Here is an 18,605-nt window from a genome sequence, read left to right on the forward strand (position 1 = left end):
CCGCGGTCGACTACGTGGGAGTCCAGCGACATAGCCATTACGCTAACTGCTGGTTCCCCCTAGAAGCCTTTTAAGTAGTCATTGCCATAGATCTCACTGGCCAGAATAAGTCACATGCCCATGTATAAATCATAGGGAAATGAAATGTTATCACAATAATTGGTAGATTAATCAGGATTTAATGATGAATTAATAATTTGCCTAACCTTAGAAATAGATATCTGGGTGGGAGATCATTGTTCTATTAACAAGGAAAAAGAAGAAATGACTAAGGAGGTAATAGTATGTGTTAAGAATATCTTAGGGAGTATCATGTGGAAGTCACTGCTCACACATTTTCCTGTGATTAAATCTTACAGCATCCAGTTTAAAACACACACAGCTTGGGGCCAGCAGACAGTGTAGTGGTTATGTTGCAGGGCTCCCACATGGTTATGTTGTAGTAGTTCAAGTCCTGGACCTGGCTGCTTGAAACTCACGCCGGGAGCGTGTCCGTGCATGCCCAAGATCCTAGAAGGAGAAGGGATTGCGGTGTGGCCATCCCCTGGGGGGTGGAAGGAGGGATTTCTTGCTTTCTGTCTCTCCAGCAAGCACAGGCACCCTATAGCAAAAACTTCTTTAAAAACAAAAAACACACAGCTTAAAATTGAGGATCAGACATATTTGAAGTTTAATCTTTTCAACATTTTTTTAACCACTTTTCATACTGGACATTTGAAATCCCTTGGCTTTGTTGTTAATCTATCCTGGTTCTCTTGTTCTTCTTACTAAATGTTCTGTAATTTCTTACATCTAGATAATTTATAAGAAATATCAACTCCTTATATCTGCATTTACAATCATTTCCTTCTAATCTCAGTTAAAGTTATCATTGCCTTTGAGTCCCAGCTTTAAATCCTGACCTATATGTTTTTCCACATTCTGACTCTTCATTACTTTAACATAGCATGCTCTGTCCATACTGTCGCCATCCAGGTATGTCCTTTCTTCTTTCAAATCCTATTATCCTTCAAAACCTAATCAGTTCCTCATCCTCCATGATGCCCTTCCTCACTACCTCAGCCTGCAACAAACTGTAGTGGTACTCCTTGTCTGCAGTTACTTGTTTGTGTGTAGGTGTCACCTCACTTCACAATCAGATTATCAACTTTTTTTGTTTTAAAGGTTTTTGCCTTAGGTCACATATGCACACCAAGAGAGAGAGAGAGAAAGTGAGAAATCACCCCGTCAGAGGGCATGGCCACACTGCAGTCCCTTCTTCATTCTCCTCTCAGGATCTTGGGCACACACACACACACACACACACACACACACACATGCAATTTTCAAACCACTGTGTCCAGACGCACTTTAACCACAGTTGGCCATGTGAGAGTCCAGTGATGTAACTGCTATGCCATCTGCTGAAGCCCAGGTTATAAACTCAAACTCTTGAGTAGGAAGTGTGTATCTGATGTAAATCTGCAGTGCTACTCACATGGTAGATGTTTCACCTTTTAACGAATCAATCATCTTTGCTTTTCACAGAGGACAGTGCTGATCTGGACAGCATCGAAGCAGTTGCTAATGAAGTATTGAAAATGGAAATGCCTAGCACCCCACAGCAGTTACAGAACTTGACAGAAGATATACGGGAACGAGTTGAAAGCCTTTCTCAAGTGGAGGTTATTCTACAGCAAAGTGCAGCTGACATCGCCAGAGCTGAGATGTTGTTAGAAGAAGCTAAAAGTGCCAGGTATCTGAACAAGATGGCACTTCAGGGGCTGAGTTTGTTTATCTAGAATGGAGTAAAAAAGTCTTTTAAAAAAAATTCATGAAGCCAGCAGAGTCGGTGTGGTGGTTGAGTGCTGGACTTCCTCATGAATTCTACATGGTATGGCTTGAGTCCTGGACCTGGCAACCTGAAAAATCACACCAGGCACGTTTATGTGTGCCCAAAATCCTAAGAGGAGAATGAAGAGGGAATGTGCTGTGGCCATCCCCTGGTGATTTCTTACTTTCCTTCTCTCTGGCAAGCACACAGGCTCTAAGGCAAAAAAAAAAAAAAAAGAAAAATCATGATTCTATGAGTGTGTGTGTTCACATGAGTGTGTAAGAAAAATGAATACCCCAAACACTGCTTGGTCATGCCACCATCCCCATCCCCGTCCTCCAGTCCCTCAGCTCTCCAGCTCATCGGATCTTGGGTACGCTGTACACATGCCCGGTGTGTTACAGGTTGACTGGCCTGGTGATTAAAACCATAGCAGCCATGTGGGATCAAACTACTCTTGAGCAGCATACTACCAATGCACCACAGAGCCAACCCTAAAAAAAGTACTTTTTTACCCAAGAATATTTCTGTGACTTATGAATCTCTTCAGGTCATGCAGATGGATGCACATAGGAAGGTCCCCGAGTTCACATCCTAAGGCCTTCATGTGCATGCCAGGCGTGGGCCCATGATCTGAGTAGGGGTGGAGTACAACACGGGGGCCTTGGTGCCTGTCTATGTTTCTCAGAAGAAATAAACTTTAAAAAGAAAAGAAAAAAGAAATGTTCTTTTTAGAGAGAAAGTATTTTCATATTTACAAAACAACAAATGTCTCATTCTTTTGCTCAGCAAAAGTGCAACAGACGTTAAAGTTACTGCAGACATGGTAAAGGAAGCTCTGGAAGAAGCAGAAAAGGCCCAGATTGCAGCAGAGAAAGCAATTAAACAAGCAGATGAAGACATCCAAGGAACCCAGAACCTGCTAACTTCGGTAAGATATTTTCTCTTATAAGTGATGTTTTTCTTCCAATTTAAGAAAGTTTTTTAAAAAATGAAGGAAACCCATTACTCATCCAGTCCATATGCATGTTCTCGGAATATACTTTGAAATTAGATGCTTCTGGTTCTTGCTGTTGTCAGCCTTCTCAAGCCAACCTTCCCATATTTAAATCTGGAAGATGGTTTTCCAACATGCTTTTCCTACATTACCTGATACAAATGTGGAATCCTTTATTCTAGTGCTGCTCAGTAAAATGAGGCCTGACAGATCCTTAGCATTTTTCCTTTTTACATTTTCAGCTTATATTAGGCTCTTTCCTCAGTCTCATTTAAGTTGAGAAAAATTATTTCTCCCCAGATTCTGTCTTAACACTAGGTATTTTAGTTTTTCTGAGTTTCTCAATTTTTTCAGTGTGCTGTTAATATCTTAGTGAGCTTTATCTACTTAGGTGCCTTTTTTTAATTTTTTGTTTTATGTTTTATTTTTATTATTTTTTTGCTATAGGGTGTATGAGCTCACCAGAGAGACAGAGAGACAGAAAGCAAGAAATCAAACCCCAGGGGGGATGGCCACGCTGCTACCCCTTCTCCTCCATTCTCTTCTTGGGACCCTGGGCACGCACGCACACGTGCCTGGTGTGAGTTCAAGCCACCGGGTCCAAGACTCAAACCACGGTTGGCTACATGGGAGTTCAGCTGACATAGCCATTATGCTAACTGCTGGTCCCTACTTAGGTGCCTTTTGAAAAGTTACTATTTTGAAAAGCAAATTGGGAAATATAATAGGTAACATATGTGGCTTAATGATGCAAGTTAATAGATGGTTTTGTTTTTCAGTGACCCAGGGAAGCAGGAAGTGTTTTTAGTAAAAATAAGAAACAAACAAACTAAAAACCCACATTAACTAAACTTTGCTAGTCAAAGACTGTCAGAAGGGCCAGCAGGCGGCATGATGATTGAGGCACTGGAATCCTACATGACCAACCATGGCTTGAGTCCTAGACCTGGCAGCTTGCTTTCTCACTTTCCCTCTTTGTCACTCTTGTCAGCACATGTGCCTTATAGCAAATTAAAAATAATAGTAAATAAAATTAAATAATTTAAAAAGATAGTCAGAAACTCTTCACCATGTTACAAATTTAATTGTCAAGGGCTTGTGCTGTCCAGAGAGGGAGAAAGCACCTCTCAGAGTGTGGTAACACCACAATCCCTTCTCCATTTCTTTGGCGAGATTCGGTGCACGTATAGGAGCCCACTATGTTTTTCAAGCCACCAGGGCCAGTACTTAAACTGCAGTTGGCTCTGTGGGAATCCACCTCCCTGAACTGGAAGACCACAGGCCTATCTTCTAAGTTAGTTAATGGGTAAACTTTATGAAGTTTAAGAATTACTCAGTTTGAAATACTTACAGATTTTAGCATATGTCTTTACTGACCTGTTGGTTTTGTTATGATAATATTGTTATTCTGAGTCTGTTTTATGGAATAGACCCATGTTCAAAGATCATTTTGAGGAAAAATTGAGTGCTCAGTAAAATTGATTACTGTGTAATAACAGACCAGACCACTTACTTTGGCTGGCTTTAAAACAAACCAAAAATGTTTATTGATTCTACTTTGAAAAAAAATCAAAATGAAGATCCTGACCAGTTGCCCAGATAAAATCTTCCCCTAAATGACTGCCAATATTTACAGCTGCTAGCTATAACTTTCCCAGACCATATGCCACCTACAGTCTTAAACTTTTCAGTGCCAGAGAACATTCCTAATGTCCATGTCTTCAGTAATTAGCTGAAACCTCCACTATGAGAATCTAACCATAGGAAAACTAAAAAGATGACTGAAAATTATCATGTTCCCACCCAGATTAACTTGGAAATGTATGTGTCCCTCTTCTCACAGTTGATTATTTGTAAATGTTCTTTAGCCACTGCTGCAGGTGTCTTTACAGTGCTCTCATCCTAGCGAGCCGCCTCCCGAGGTTCTGGAAGGAAGAAAAAATTTTACATCGGTCTCATCTTAGGTCACAAGTACCAAAAGGATATGAACAAATAGGATGCAGAAAAGACGGAAGTTGGGCCATTCATATAAGTTGTTTTGAAACTGGATTTTTTTTTTTTGTAGTTACCCCTTTTGGCCTAGAGCAAAACAGCATACCAGATTTTTTTTTTTCTCCTTTAAATTACCAGAGAGCATGTACACTCACCAAATAGAGAGGGAGAGGGAAAATCCCTCCCCAAGCAACCCAGTGGAGTATGGTCATGCCATTATCCCTCTTTTTCTTTTTCTCCATTCTGTCAGGGTTTGGGGTATAAATGCACATACCTGGAGTGTTTGATTAAGCCACTGGCCTGGGCTTTAAACCATGGTCAGCCATGTTAGGACGCAGCTCCCTTAACCTTCAGGCACCCACAGGCTACCCCACTGCAGCCTTTTAGATCTTTCTCCAAACTTAATACGCATAGTACTTCCTGTCGTTTCTTAAACTAATGCCTTCCTGATGATTGGCATTCTATTTTAGATCGAATCTGAAACAGCAGCTTCTGAGGAAACCTTGTTCAACGCCTCCCAGCGCATCAGTGAGTTAGAGAGGAATGTGGAAGAACTTAAGCGGAAAGCTGCTCAGAACTCTGGGGAGGCAGACTATATTGAAAAAGTAGTATACACTGTGAAGCAAAGTGCAGAGGATGTTAAAAAGGTGGGTAAATCTTTCTAACTTCACAGCTATGCTGATTAAAGGAGCAGTCTCCTCTGTCTGACTTCCTTGGAGTTAATAACCTGGTTATTCATCAGAAACATCCTAAATGACTCCTTTTAAAAAGCAGTGTTTAGAGCCACAGAGTTTAGAAAAGAATGGAAATTAATATGGAAGGGTCCAATGAGTATTATTTAGGCCCTCAGATCCAAACTTGGATGAGCAATTAGAAAAATGGGGTTAACTTTAGGGGAAGAAGTCTTAAAATAAGCATAACAAATGTGTATTTCTATACTGGTTACAAAGCATTTTAAATAAAAATGACATTTATTACAAGAAAGAAAGAAAATCCCTTGCCATGGAATTTCCATAAAGAACATTTGCAATTATCTTTTGAACTCCTGCCTCATTCCTCCACTCGTAGCTCACTTTATACATATGCTACAGTCTCACTCCCCCTTCCTAAATCTTTTATTAAGTTCGCTTTCCCCAATTTCCTTTCGCCAAGTTTTCCCCAAGTCCTAAATTAGTCATGATCCAATGGTCCTCCTTCAGTGTCCAAAATACTTTACTCTTTAAATAACTCTACATATAATTATGCTTCAACTTTTCTATAGAAAAGTTCTAATCAAAAGAGAATGAGGGGCTTAGTCCTAGGGACTTGGTGCAACTCCAGAATTTCTTTGAAATCTTTTTAAACATCATATTAATTCTGCATCCGAATTCCTGTTTCAAAATGTTTTAAATTACTTATTGGATAACTTGAAGTCTGAATACTCTCGGTAGCCTCTAATCCAGAATGCATGCCATCCAGGTGAACATCTACATGATCTGAACTGGCCATGATTATACTACTCTCAAATGTAATTACTAACATTAATATTATCACCTGTGTATAACTGTGAACCTGCAGGCTTTGGACGGTGAACTGGATGAAAAGTATAAGAAAGTAGAAAACTTAATTGCCCAAAAAACTGAAGAGTCAGCTGATGCCAGAAGGAAAGCTGAAATGCTACAAAATGAAGCAAAAACACTTTTGGCTCAAGCAAACAGCAAGCTTCAGCTGCTGAAAGGTGGGTTTTCGCACTTGGGCTCATGTTTTCATAAAGACACAGTTATTTTAAAGTTAAGGCAGCCATAGAGCTTTTTTTATTTAAAAGGTGAAAAATCCACTCACTTTGTCTTATTTAAATAGAGCCTTACAGGCAAAAAATTAGGTTTTGAGATCCTCACAGTATAAATTGTTCAGACCACCTTTTTCTTTTTATGTCTACAGACTTAGAGAGAAAATATGAGGACAATCAAAAATATTTAGAAGACAAAGCTCAAGAATTAGTGAGACTGGAAGGAGAGGTCCGTTCACTCCTGAAGGATATAAGCCAGAAAGTTGCCATTTACAGCACCTGCTTGTAACAGCAGAGAGAAGGCTTTAAGGTGGCTGAAGTGACCAAAGTAAAATCACTACATTTTAAAAACTGATTTACAAGCCTCAAAATAACTCATTATCTATTTAATGTTTTTAATCACTGAATTTTGTATGGAGTTAAATAAAATACAGTGCTTTTGTATAATGTATCTTATGTATAATTCTTAAAGATCTATGTTCATGAATCGCTTTAACAAAGAATGTTATTTTCACTGTAAAGATGGATTTAATAAGCAAGTTTGCTGCCTTCATGAAGACTCTAATTTCTGTACAGTCTATAAACAAGCAATTATTCATCTCCTTGACAGGTCAACATCTAATAATCTATTCCTCAAAATCACCTACCAATGGGATTCCCAGGTTAAGTTAAAAAAGAAAGAGCCTAGGCTACCTTCACCAACTTAATGGCTGCTTAGCTGTCTCCTTAAGTAATCCCTGCTGTAGAAATGAGAACAAAAAGCCAATCAGGAGGGTTAACTGTGACTTGCACTTATACTTCCTAGAACAGGGACAGGTTGCTGAGGAGGTACCAATGAAATCAGGCCAGAGTTTATGGATACTCCTGCCACTTGAAAAATGCTACCATAGGACACAAAGTAGAGAATGATGCTCTACTCTCTCAGCTTCTGTGGTATGGTATGATGGGTCATGGGAAAAGTCATGACACACTTCTCCATGCTTTTTATATGTATCAGGACTTTTCCGACGACCCAATGTAATTTGTTGGTGAGGCTGATACAACCATTTAACAACCACTTAGTCTGTGGCATAAGAAGATAACTATAATGTCATTGCCAAGCCTGTATCAACTTTAGATAGCCAAACGAGGTAGGTAACAGCCCAGTCTCTAAGTGTTTTTTCACACAAGAGCAAGAATATTCTAGCACTTAACAACCACCCACACATCCAACACAGCTGCATCTGAAGCTGGGCCTGGATAAAAGTTATGTAAACAGTTATAATTTAAACAAGAAGGCAGTTTCCTTGTGGCACAAGGCAAATTATTTGTCACTTGTATTTACATTAAGAATCCTACTAACTAGTAAAATGGTCATACCTCATGTACTAGAACTAACCTATATATACATTTTTATTTCCTTCAGGAAAGAGAGATTGGCAACCCCAACAGGGTTTTTACCCTGCATTCTTCCCTGCAGCCCTGCAGCCAGCCAGGATCTCTGGCAGCAATGTGAACCCAGAGCCTTTCTACATGGCCCCCAGTTTTCCACAGCAGCATCCCTACAGCCGACAGCACTGCAGCTGGGCTCTATTTTCTTTACTAAGTATTTTTACTTAAAGTAGTAGGAACTCTCTACTCTGCATGACTTTTCAGAAAAACAACTAAAGATTTCAATCCCACCCTTCACAAGCCACGAAAATCTTGAGAACTTAGTAGAACACATAAAACTTTTATTCCTAAGACTTCTCACCCAGATATATTTATATGCTCATATTGAATGGGAATCCTTCAAGTTAAATTCAAGTACTATGTCTCTGTAGCTATCATTTACATGTTTTTCACTAAAATCAGATGCACAACCCAGCATCTGATTTTCAAGCTGCCGGATCCAGAACTGAAACCATAGTAGCCATGTGGGAGTTCAGGGACTTAACCACCACACCCACCTGCTGCCCCCAAACAATTGAGATTTTACCTACTGAAGTTGTAGTTCAGTCAACTACCTGGAACAAAAATTCAGTATTTTGGGGCCAGCAGGTGGTACAGAGCACTGGATCCCACAGGGCAGAACGAGTGGTTCAAATTCCAGACCTGGCGACTTGAAAAGTCATGCTGGCTACGTGTGTGTGCCTGCCCAAGATCCTGACAGAATGGAGAAGGGGATGTGTGTGGCCATCCCCTCTGTGGGGGTTATTTCTCTCTGTCTCTGGCAAACGCACATGCCCTATAACAAAAAAATATATCAGTATTTTTCAGAGGTATGTCAACAGAATCCAGTCTTTACAAACCTATCAGACCACTGGCATATGTGGCCCATATATAATGCAATTAATACCTGAAGACTGGACTGTGGTGGGTGGTAAAGGCAGTACTCTCTAAATCTGAGCTATGGGGCAAGCATCTACTACATGTCCAAAGACCTGCCTGAGTATGCCAGGCACACCATGCCTATGATCCAGAGACTGCTAGAGCTGGGAGTAAACCACAGTGTCAATACCCTTTAGGGGTGCTGTCTCACTCCTAGAAGAAATAAACGTAGAGGGACCAGCAGTTAGCATAATGGCTATGTCGCTGGACTCCCACGTAGTCAACCGCGGTTCACGTCCTGGACCCGGTGGCTTAAAACTCATGCTGGGCGCGTGTGCGTGCGTGTCCAAGATCCCGAGAGGAGAACAGAGGAGAAGGGATTGCGGCGTGGGCATCCCCCCGGGTGGGGTGATTTCTCGCTTTATGTCTCTCTGTCTCTGTCTGTCTGGCTAGTGCACGCGCCCTATAGCAAAAACCTCTCAAGAAAAAAAAAAAAGACAAGAAAAGAAAAAGAAACATAGAAAACAAAACCCAAAGACTTACTAAACATTTTCTTTTTAGCTAATATCATCTTGAGAGTATCTTATTACATTCCAAATACATTCTCCTAACCTTTAAATCGCAATTGAATGACTACTTCACACATTTTTATTATTTTAAATTTTAAGCTATCGGTCATCATCTTTAGAAAGTTATGCTATCTATACCAAATTTCAGAACTAATGAATCTAAAATTATTTCTAAATTTAGTTATAATATATAAAATACTATTACCCAGCCAAGGAAATCCACATATGAAAGATTAAAGTACATTTAGTAGTTTGTTATTTAAATGTCCATTACCAAGCCAAGGAAATCCACATATGAAAGATTAAAGACTCCCTTACATTTTATCAATTTCTCCAAAAGTATATGCTAAACATTCAAAAGGTATCCCCAAAACAGATGACAGGAAAATGACCTCTAAACGTATTACCTTATTGTGTGAAAAAAAGCTCTCAGGCCTAATAAAGCAATGATAAAGAATAAAGAATACATATTAAAAGTAGTCATAAAAGAACTAACACCATCTCAACATGCACTGAGAAACATTAAATGAAGAATTAAGACATGTTTATTTTAGTATCTCATTCCCCACTAATACATTTGAGTGTCCATTTAATATTATTTTGTAGATAGATGCTCTTAATTTGGTAAATATCCTTCAGACTTGTAATCCTCAATGGAACTTAAAAACTTATTAAACATAAATTTTGCCTCTAAACTGTAAGAATTTGGGGTTAAATAAAACAAAGAGACCATCATTTTTTATTTACATCAGTTTGGTTTATACATATTTGAATCTTGCTCTAGTAACTGACCTGTTTCCAATATGAAAAACAAATTTAAAATAACTTGATCACCTTATTTCAACTGTTTACATACAATCCTTCAGCTCCATCCCTGTAAGAGGAAATCCAACTTTACTGTATCAAAGATGCAAGCTACTTAACATAAATTCAGTGAGGGTGAACCTTACATAAATAGCAAGAAAATATGGGTTGATGAAAAATGTCCAAAATGCTACTATAAGTAGTTTTTTGTCCTGCATATTAATGTATTGAAATAAAATACTGAATTTAAAATATAGGTATGAAATTATTCCATTCTGTCCAGACCTATTAAATACCTTCCAAAAGTTTCATATTTCAGTCCTAGAAATCCTTGGAGCTGTGAGCATATCCTGTTCAGAATTGTAACCTCTACAAAAGCTTCCAGGAAATTTCTGAAAAATATCATCTTCTAAAAGTTGATTGATTTGCCAAATGATGCAGCCAGGTTTGCTTCTCTAAAAGCTTCTGATAAGGTCTGCAAGGAAAGAAATTTAAAATTAAAAACCAAGTGTTTGTGGGTCAAAAGAAAATTTAGGTGGCCATTAATTCTGTGTTAACAATTACCGGATGTGCGTGACAGACTCTAGCTATATCTTCACAGGATGCTCCATATTCCAAAGCAAGAGCAGCTTCATTTACCATTTCTCCAGCACCCTTTAAAATAATAGGCCAAGAAGTCATTTTGCTTTCCTGGCAAAAACAACTATATACATTAATTACAGAGCAGACCTTTCCATTTTCAACTGCCTGAAACCTTTGTTTTTACAAGGGGGGGTGGGGAGGGGGGTGTCAGGAAAAAGTTGTCACTAGAAAAGATGCACAGAAAAGCTTGGCCTTAGCAGCCAGGTGGCATGGATTCAGATACTACCAATTACTGCCCCAATCACTACCTAGCTGTGGGTACTTCATTCATTTTCTTCACCTCAAACATAACAGTGGTACCTACCTCACCAAGATGTAAAACTGAATAAAGTTAATGTATGTTATTAGGAAAAGAGGTATGGTAAGTACTCAATTATTCTACTATTGGGTTGTAAGAAAAATCATGACACATTTTTGCATAGAAAAACAGAAAAATACATCATGACTTTTCTAACAATCTAGTATTTGTATCAGATATATCAGACATTTAGGGGGAGGATATACTTAAACCTCAGCCCAGAATAGGAAGGCTTCCTGGGCCAGCACATGGCATGGAGGTTAAGGTGGCAAGATCCTAAAAGGCCAACTGAACAGTTTGAGTCCCAGACCTGGTAGCAATTTACTGTATGAATAATAATAAAAAATATATAAATAAAAAAGAAAATAAAAGAAAAACATGCCAGAAGCATGTGCATGTATGCCCAAAATCCCAAGGGGAGAAAGGCAGAGAGCAACTATGGCACAGCTATCCCCACAGAAGGTGATTTCTCATTTTTCCTCTCTCTCTCTCCTGCAAGTACACATACCCTATGGGAAGTTTTCAGAAGGTAACACTTGAGCTAAGACCTAAATAATGAGCCTGCCATACAATGCAGGCTGTACTTTTAGTAGCACTGTTCAATTGGCAGAGCATTCTAGGCAGAGGGCACTGTGAGTTCAAAGGCCCTAAATGTGAACAACCTTGGCCTGTATGAAAATGAAAGCAGGTCCAATGTGGCAGGAAACTAATGAGCAAAGGAAGAAAGCAAAAAGAGACAATGTCAGGAAAGTGGCCAGGACAAGAGTCAGTGGGGCCTTGTATGTTCACAGTATGAACTGAGCCCCCATTGGAGAGTTCTGAGCGTCTGCCAATGTACGTTTTACAGGGTAACCTCAGCTGTAGTACATAAAGTAGACAGTATAATGAACAAGACCACAGATGGTGCCCTGCTAGAAATGATGCAGAGAGGCCATATTCAAACTTTTGTGAGTAAATAGCAACCTCAGAATGTAAATAGCAGGTGACTTAATATTAATCAACCAAATAACTATGCTTTTGAGAAATCTTAACAGAATTTTCCTGGTTTTATGATACTCACTGGTCCCAAAATATGTGCTCCTAGTACTCTGTCTGTTGATTTCTGCCCAAGAATCTTAACCATGCCATCTGTATCAGCATTCGTCTTAGCTCTGCTGTTGGCAGCAAATGGGAATTTCCCAACCTTGTACTCAATCCCCTGTAAGAGAAAGAAAATGAGAACCTGCATAAGCACTGAAACAGTTCAAGCCCATTAGAGAGCTCATCTACCATTTGTTCAGGAACTAAATGCCAGGAAGACAACATTCACAGAGCATACAGAAGGAAAGACAAAAAGGCTGACCAATGTAACATTTCTTGGGTACAAATAGAAGTAAATACAATTGTCTATCTGGCTATATTTCAAAACCAAATAGGAAAGTTCTGGAATCACTGCATATTTAGTACAGTTGTAACCCATTATCCAAAACTTGCACCACCAATAAAGGCCTGAAATCACAGATACTACTGAACCTACATAAACTTTTTTCCTATGGTTTACATACATATCCATGATTAAAAAATTTATAAATTAGGCATGGTAAGAGATTAACGGTAATAAAATAGGACAGTTAAAACAATATACTGCAATAAAAGTTATGTAAATGTGGCATCTCTCAAAATATAATGTACTCACATATTTGAACTACAGTTGACAATGGAAAACAAAACTATGGGTAAGAAGAGGACTACTGCATAAACCACTTATCTTACTCTCAATACTATTAGTAATTTGATAAATCTGAGTGAACAATATTTTAATGATCCTAACAATGAAATTATAAGCTAAATTATAACATTCTACACATTATTAAAATACACTAATGCAATGACAAAATGTTATTTCTCAGGACCAGCAGATGACAACAACAGTTATGTCACTGAACTCCCACATGGCCAACCATAGTTTGAGTCTCAGACCTGGAACCTTGAAATTCAAACCGGGTACATGTGCGTGTATGCCCAAAAGCCCAAGAGGAGAATGGAAAGGGGACTGCAATGTAGAAATCCTCCCTGGGGTGGGGGCCAGGGGGTGATTTCTTGCTTGCTTTCTGTCTCTCTGGTGAGCACACATGCCCTATTGCAAAAATCTCTCTAAAAAAAATTGTTTTTACTCAGCCAATCAGTATCATTAGCTCATTAGTTCAACTCATTTTCATGGGAGTAAAACCACCAACATTCACGATTACCTCTTCTTTCAATTGCTCTTCTGATTTGCCAACCCATGCGACTTCAGGGTGTGTGTAGATCACTGATGGCACACAATTGTAGTCAATGTGCACGGCACCACCAGCCATTCCTTCAACACAGATGATGCCTTCATCCTCTGCTTTGTGAGCCAGCATTGGACCAGCAACCACATCACCAATGGCATAGATGCTACCACATAAATCAAAAGAAACACAGTAAACTTCTGAAACTGCAGATACACACCTTCAGTTATACCGTGGAAACAAAAATGCTTCTAAGGAACAAGCCAGTAAAAACACAGATCTAGTCCAGCTCTTCCTAAATAGGACTCTGGGTTCTAATCTTTAACTTACAATAAGAAATCAGTTATTTTTTATCTTGTATCTTAAAAGATTAGTATTTTTCCCCAAGCCAATACATATTTTAACCTGACAAAAGTCCTATTTTCAAAATAGAGTTTGAAATAAATTTAAAAATTATTGAAAATGTAGGTAATTATCCAACTTACTTTGGAATTTTGGTTTGGAATCTGGTATTGACTGGAATTCTCCCTCTGGGATCTAGTTCAATTCCAAGCTGTTCTAGTCCCAAATTCTGAGTAAAGGGTCGTCGACCGATGCAAACCAAGAGTACATCACAGGTGATAACCTCAGCTTTACCGCCAGCAGCAGCTTCAATACTAGACAACGAACAATGTATAACTATTAAACACACAGGTACATAAACAGCGTTGAAAGACATAACATTTTAAGATCAGAGTTTTCTCAAGTGTTACAGACATTCCTAACAATGTAAGTTTGGGACCAGCACGTTAAGGCACCAGATTCCCACATGGTTGACCATGGTTCAAGTCTCAGACCTGATGGCTTGAAAATCATGCCAAACATACATGCATGCCCCAAATGCAGAGAGAATGGAGAAGTAACTGTAGTGTGACCATTCCCCCTGGGGAGGCGGGGGGGTGATTTCTCACTTTTCTTCTTTCTGTCTCTGTCTCTCCAGTGAGCACATGTGCCCTATGGCAAAAACCTTTAAAAAAATTTTTTTTTAATTTGATTATAAATCTAAGCATAAGGGTCAGGCTATGAAAAAATGTATAAACATCCTGTAGATGTTTATCATTAAAATTTCACAAAAATAGATAGTATAACACAGCAAAGAACATAGCTCTTAAGAGTCAAAAAATTCCAAGTTCAAGTACTAACCACTATTCGCTAGCTTGTGACTGAAAGTAGGATGTTATTTCATTAAGTTATACAAGTATTTGATAAGTAGGGTGTCAGGGACATAATAAGAAATCTCATATTATTAGTGATTTCCCCATATCATCTGCCTAATACTGAATTAACTTTATTAAATGTTCAGAGATTTAAATTTTGTGAAAATACAGTATGAAAAGGTAATTTATAATAATGAGGACATTGGATTAATTTTGTAGTTCCAACTCAACTGTGAATTTCAATATACTAACTTGATAAGTCATACTGAGTTACATTAAGCAATAAAATGATTTTACATTACAAAAAAAACCTGGGCCAGCAAATGGTATGGTGGTTAAGGTGCTAGACTCCCACATGGCTGATTGTGCATTAAATCCCAAACCAAACAGCTTGAAAATCATGCCAAGTACATGTGTGTGCTTGCCTAAAAACCTGAGAGGAGACTGGCATGGCCATCTCCCCTGAGGGGTGATTTGTCACTTTCCCTCTCTCTGTCTCTCTCTGGCAAGCACAAGCACATACACCCTATGGCCAAAACATTAAACAAAAAAACTCCTATATTTGCTAATCTGATTTTTGAACTTGAGTGCTTTTCTTTAAAAAACACACACACAAAAAATCAAACTAAAAACAAATGTAGTATACTTACGAAACATCGATTTTTCCATCTGACTTCTTGGTGGCACCAGTAACCTTTGTGTTCAATTTAAATTTAAATCCCTGTTTTTGAAGGATGCGTTGAAAACTTTTAGAGATTTCCATATCAATTCCAACTCCACCTACGTGACCCAAAAATTCAACGGCTGTTACGTCTGCACCAAGTCTTTGCCAAACTGAACCCTGCAAGTAACAATAATCAAAGAAAAACCCAAAAGTGAAATCACAAGTCAAGTCAAAATCAAGCCCCATAAATACAAGAAAACATAAACAAATGGATTAACAATCATTAGACATTATCATGAGTGCTCCAAAACAGGTCATCTAAACTACTTTTTCTGAAGGTTTTCAGGACTAGAGAATATAGTATATTTTGTTGTCAGTAAAGTGGTTTTTGTTTAAAAAAAAAAAAAAAAAAAAAAAGAAAACTCCATGGTACTCTTTCTAGATGTGAAGAAATAAGAGATGATCAATGGAGAGTCAAAGATGTTATTATAACACCAATTGTAGTGTTAGATGCTTTCAAATACTTATCCTGGTCAAAAACTTGTTCTGACTACTTAAATGACACCAGAGGATACTTAACCAGGGTTAGTTACATAAGATCAGATGATAGGACCATATGCCTTAGTTAATACACTTATCCGAATTTATGAGTTATGCAAAGCAAGAAAAAGCAATTTTAAGAATGACAGAATGAGTATTAAGAAATATTCTTGCATAGAAAAATATTCATGGCTTTTCTGACAACCCAATAGATTAGAATAATGGGTACAGGTGAACAAGACTAATGATACATAAAGATTTCAAGTCCTTTACTGAAGTTTCAAAAAATCAGAACTGAAATACAGTTCACATGCAAAAGATAGGTTTTTGTGGGTTTTCTTTTTTTTTTGGAGAGGTTTTTGCTATAGGGCGCATGCACTTGCCAGAAAGACAAAGAGAAAGCAAGAAATCATCCCCAGGGGGATGGCCATGCCACAATCCCTTCTCCTTCACTCTCCTCTCGGGATCTTGGGCACACACGCACACGTGCCAGGCCTGAGTTTAAGCCACCGGGCCCAGGAGTCGAACTGCAGTCAGCTACATGGGAGTTCAGCGACATAGCCATTATGCTAACTGCTGGTCCCCAAAAGATAGGTTTTTCACTGACCGCAAGCTCTCTGTATCTGCTTTTAAAAAGGGAGAAGCAGCCATGCCCTGGTGGTTAAGACAGCTGGATTCCACATAGCCAATCATCCGGTTCAAGTCCCACATCCAGAGATTTAAAAAACACAGGGAGCATATGTATACCTGTCTAAAATCTGAAAGGAGAGAGAGGGAGAGAAGGGAATGCAGCATAACCATGCCCAGAGAGGGTGCTTTCTCACTCTCCCCATTAAAGCACAGGTGTCCTATGGCAAATTATAAATAAGTAAGTAAATAAGGAGGAGCCCCAACTAGCCTGATCCTAAAGAATTACATTTTAAAAACTTGTAATTTGTATTACGCATATCTCAAAAGAAATACTCTCCACAATCCAAAATATTATGTTTACTGTTGAATAGAATCACAAGTGATCCTGACCAACTAAATGGATCAAGAGAATGATGACGAAATAATGGATCTGGCGTTTATGAGATCTAAGTACTAAGCATTAAGACAGCAACAGAGGAGGCTGGCAGGTGGCGTGGTGGTTAAGGATGCTGGATTCCCACATGGTCAACCATGGTTTGAGTCCCAGATCATGCTGCTTGCTTACTCACTTTCTCTCTCTCTCCCTTCTCCCTCTCTGGTCAAACTAAAGTTAAATTAAATAATTCTTAAAAAAAAAAAAAAAAAAAGAACAGCAACAGAGATTCAAATGTAGATTATATATTCCTTTTACAGAATGCTCAAGACAGGAAGTGTTTTGGATTTCAGGCTTTTTTCAGATTTTGAAATACTTGCATATACATAATAAAGTACCTTGGAGACAGGATCCAAGTATAAAAGTGAAATTCATTTGTTTCATGTCTCTTATACTACATACCCTGAAGGTAACTTTGTACATTATTTCTTGTATTGCAGTGTTTTGACTATGGTCTGTCATATGAGAGTTGGTGTGAAATTTTCCACTTTGGCATCATGTCAGAGTCCAAAAAGTTTCAGACTTTGGAGCACTTTGGATTTTGGATATTTATATTAGGGATGCTCAACCTATATAAATAAAAAAACTCAGTTCCTTCTTTAAGGAGTTCATGGTCTTGTAGCAAAGTCAGACGTAAACAAACATATTCAATGTATTATTAGTAGATACTACAGAGAAACATAGATACATTATACTAAGGACTCAAAGGAAAGACATACACTTTCTCAGAACAAAGTCTTTACTGAAAAGGTAACTTTCAAACTGACATTTTTTTTCATTTGCCTGAGGGTATGAGTACTTGCCAGAGAGGGAGAGGAGAAAGCGCCCCACACACACACTTCCTATGGGGAATGGTTACAACACAATCCCTTCTCTATTTAACTTCCTTTCAGGATTTTTGGCATGCATGCACACATGCCCAGCATATTTTTCAAGCCACCATATCCGAAACTCAAATCCCATAGTCCACTAGGTGGGATCCAGCCAACTTAATCACCAGGCCACAGCTGGGCCTGAGCTAACTTTTAAAAGTTAGCAATGTTTATTGAGCAATGCCAATAAATGCTAATGTGTGAGTACTTATCAGCAACACTGTGCTAGATGCTCCGTATTAATAAAACAGCCACAATCTCTGCACTCACGGAGTTACAAGGAAACAGTAACTTCAACACGGTGAGATAAATAACTATAAGAAAGAGTCATGTAGGGTGCAACGGAACACTCAGCAAAAGGATCTCAGACATCTAAGGCGAGTAGGAAAAGGTCACAAGAAATGTTCCGACAGGCAGAAGGTCTACAAGTTAGAGAAAGAGCAAGGCTTTTTGCCTTTTGACCAGAACCTCCATCTTCCAGTAATTAACCAAAATGACGAACACAAAGCGAAAGAGGAGAGGCACCTGATATAAGTTCTCAAGGCCTTCTAGAAAACATGGAGTTATCCCTTTGGCAACATACATGTGAATCTACAAGAAAGGTGATATTATAGACATTAAGGGAATGGTACTGTTCAAAAAGGAATGCCTCACAAATATGACCATGGCAAAACTGGAAGAGTATACAATGTTACCCAGCATGCTGTTGGCATTGTTGTGCACAAACAAGTTAAGGGCAAGATTCTTGCCAAGAGAATTAATGTGCATATTGAGCATATTAAGCATTCTAAGAGCAGAGATAGCTTCCTAAAACATGTGAAGAAAAATGACCAGAAAAAGAAAGAA

General features: G+C 38.6%; 2 protein-coding genes across 2 annotated transcripts in view; one reads left to right on the top strand and one right to left on the bottom strand.

Moving 5' to 3' along the window:
• The window catches only part of LAMB1 (laminin subunit beta 1), an 82,094-nt gene extending 74,971 nt beyond the window's left edge, over nt 1-7,123 (top strand). Inside the window, exons 30-34 of the mRNA XM_006161139.3 lie at nt 1,528-1,735; nt 2,603-2,744; nt 5,273-5,449; nt 6,360-6,519; nt 6,723-7,123. Of these exons, the coding sequence (XP_006161201.2) occupies nt 1,528-1,735; nt 2,603-2,744; nt 5,273-5,449; nt 6,360-6,519; nt 6,723-6,859 (824 nt within the window). The 3' untranslated portion in view covers nt 6,860-7,123. The remainder of the gene's footprint in view (nt 1-1,527; nt 1,736-2,602; nt 2,745-5,272; nt 5,450-6,359; nt 6,520-6,722) is intronic.
• A 2,827-nt stretch (nt 7,124-9,950) lies between these two features.
• DLD (dihydrolipoamide dehydrogenase) overlaps nt 9,951-18,605 on the bottom strand; it is a 27,253-nt gene continuing 18,598 nt past the window's right edge. Inside the window, exons 9-14 of the mRNA XM_006161140.3 lie at nt 15,271-15,461; nt 13,910-14,080; nt 13,401-13,590; nt 12,233-12,370; nt 10,797-10,886; nt 9,951-10,707 (exon numbers count right to left, since the gene is read on the bottom strand). Coding sequence (XP_006161202.1) covers nt 10,642-10,707; nt 10,797-10,886; nt 12,233-12,370; nt 13,401-13,590; nt 13,910-14,080; nt 15,271-15,461 — 846 coding nt within the window. The 3' untranslated portion in view covers nt 9,951-10,641. The remainder of the gene's footprint in view (nt 10,708-10,796; nt 10,887-12,232; nt 12,371-13,400; nt 13,591-13,909; nt 14,081-15,270; nt 15,462-18,605) is intronic.

Source organism: Tupaia chinensis, unplaced genomic scaffold, assembly GCF_000334495.1.
Source record: "Tupaia chinensis unplaced genomic scaffold, TupChi_1.0 Scaffold138322_1, whole genome shotgun sequence".
Lineage (NCBI taxonomy): Eukaryota > Metazoa > Chordata > Mammalia > Scandentia > Tupaiidae > Tupaia > Tupaia belangeri.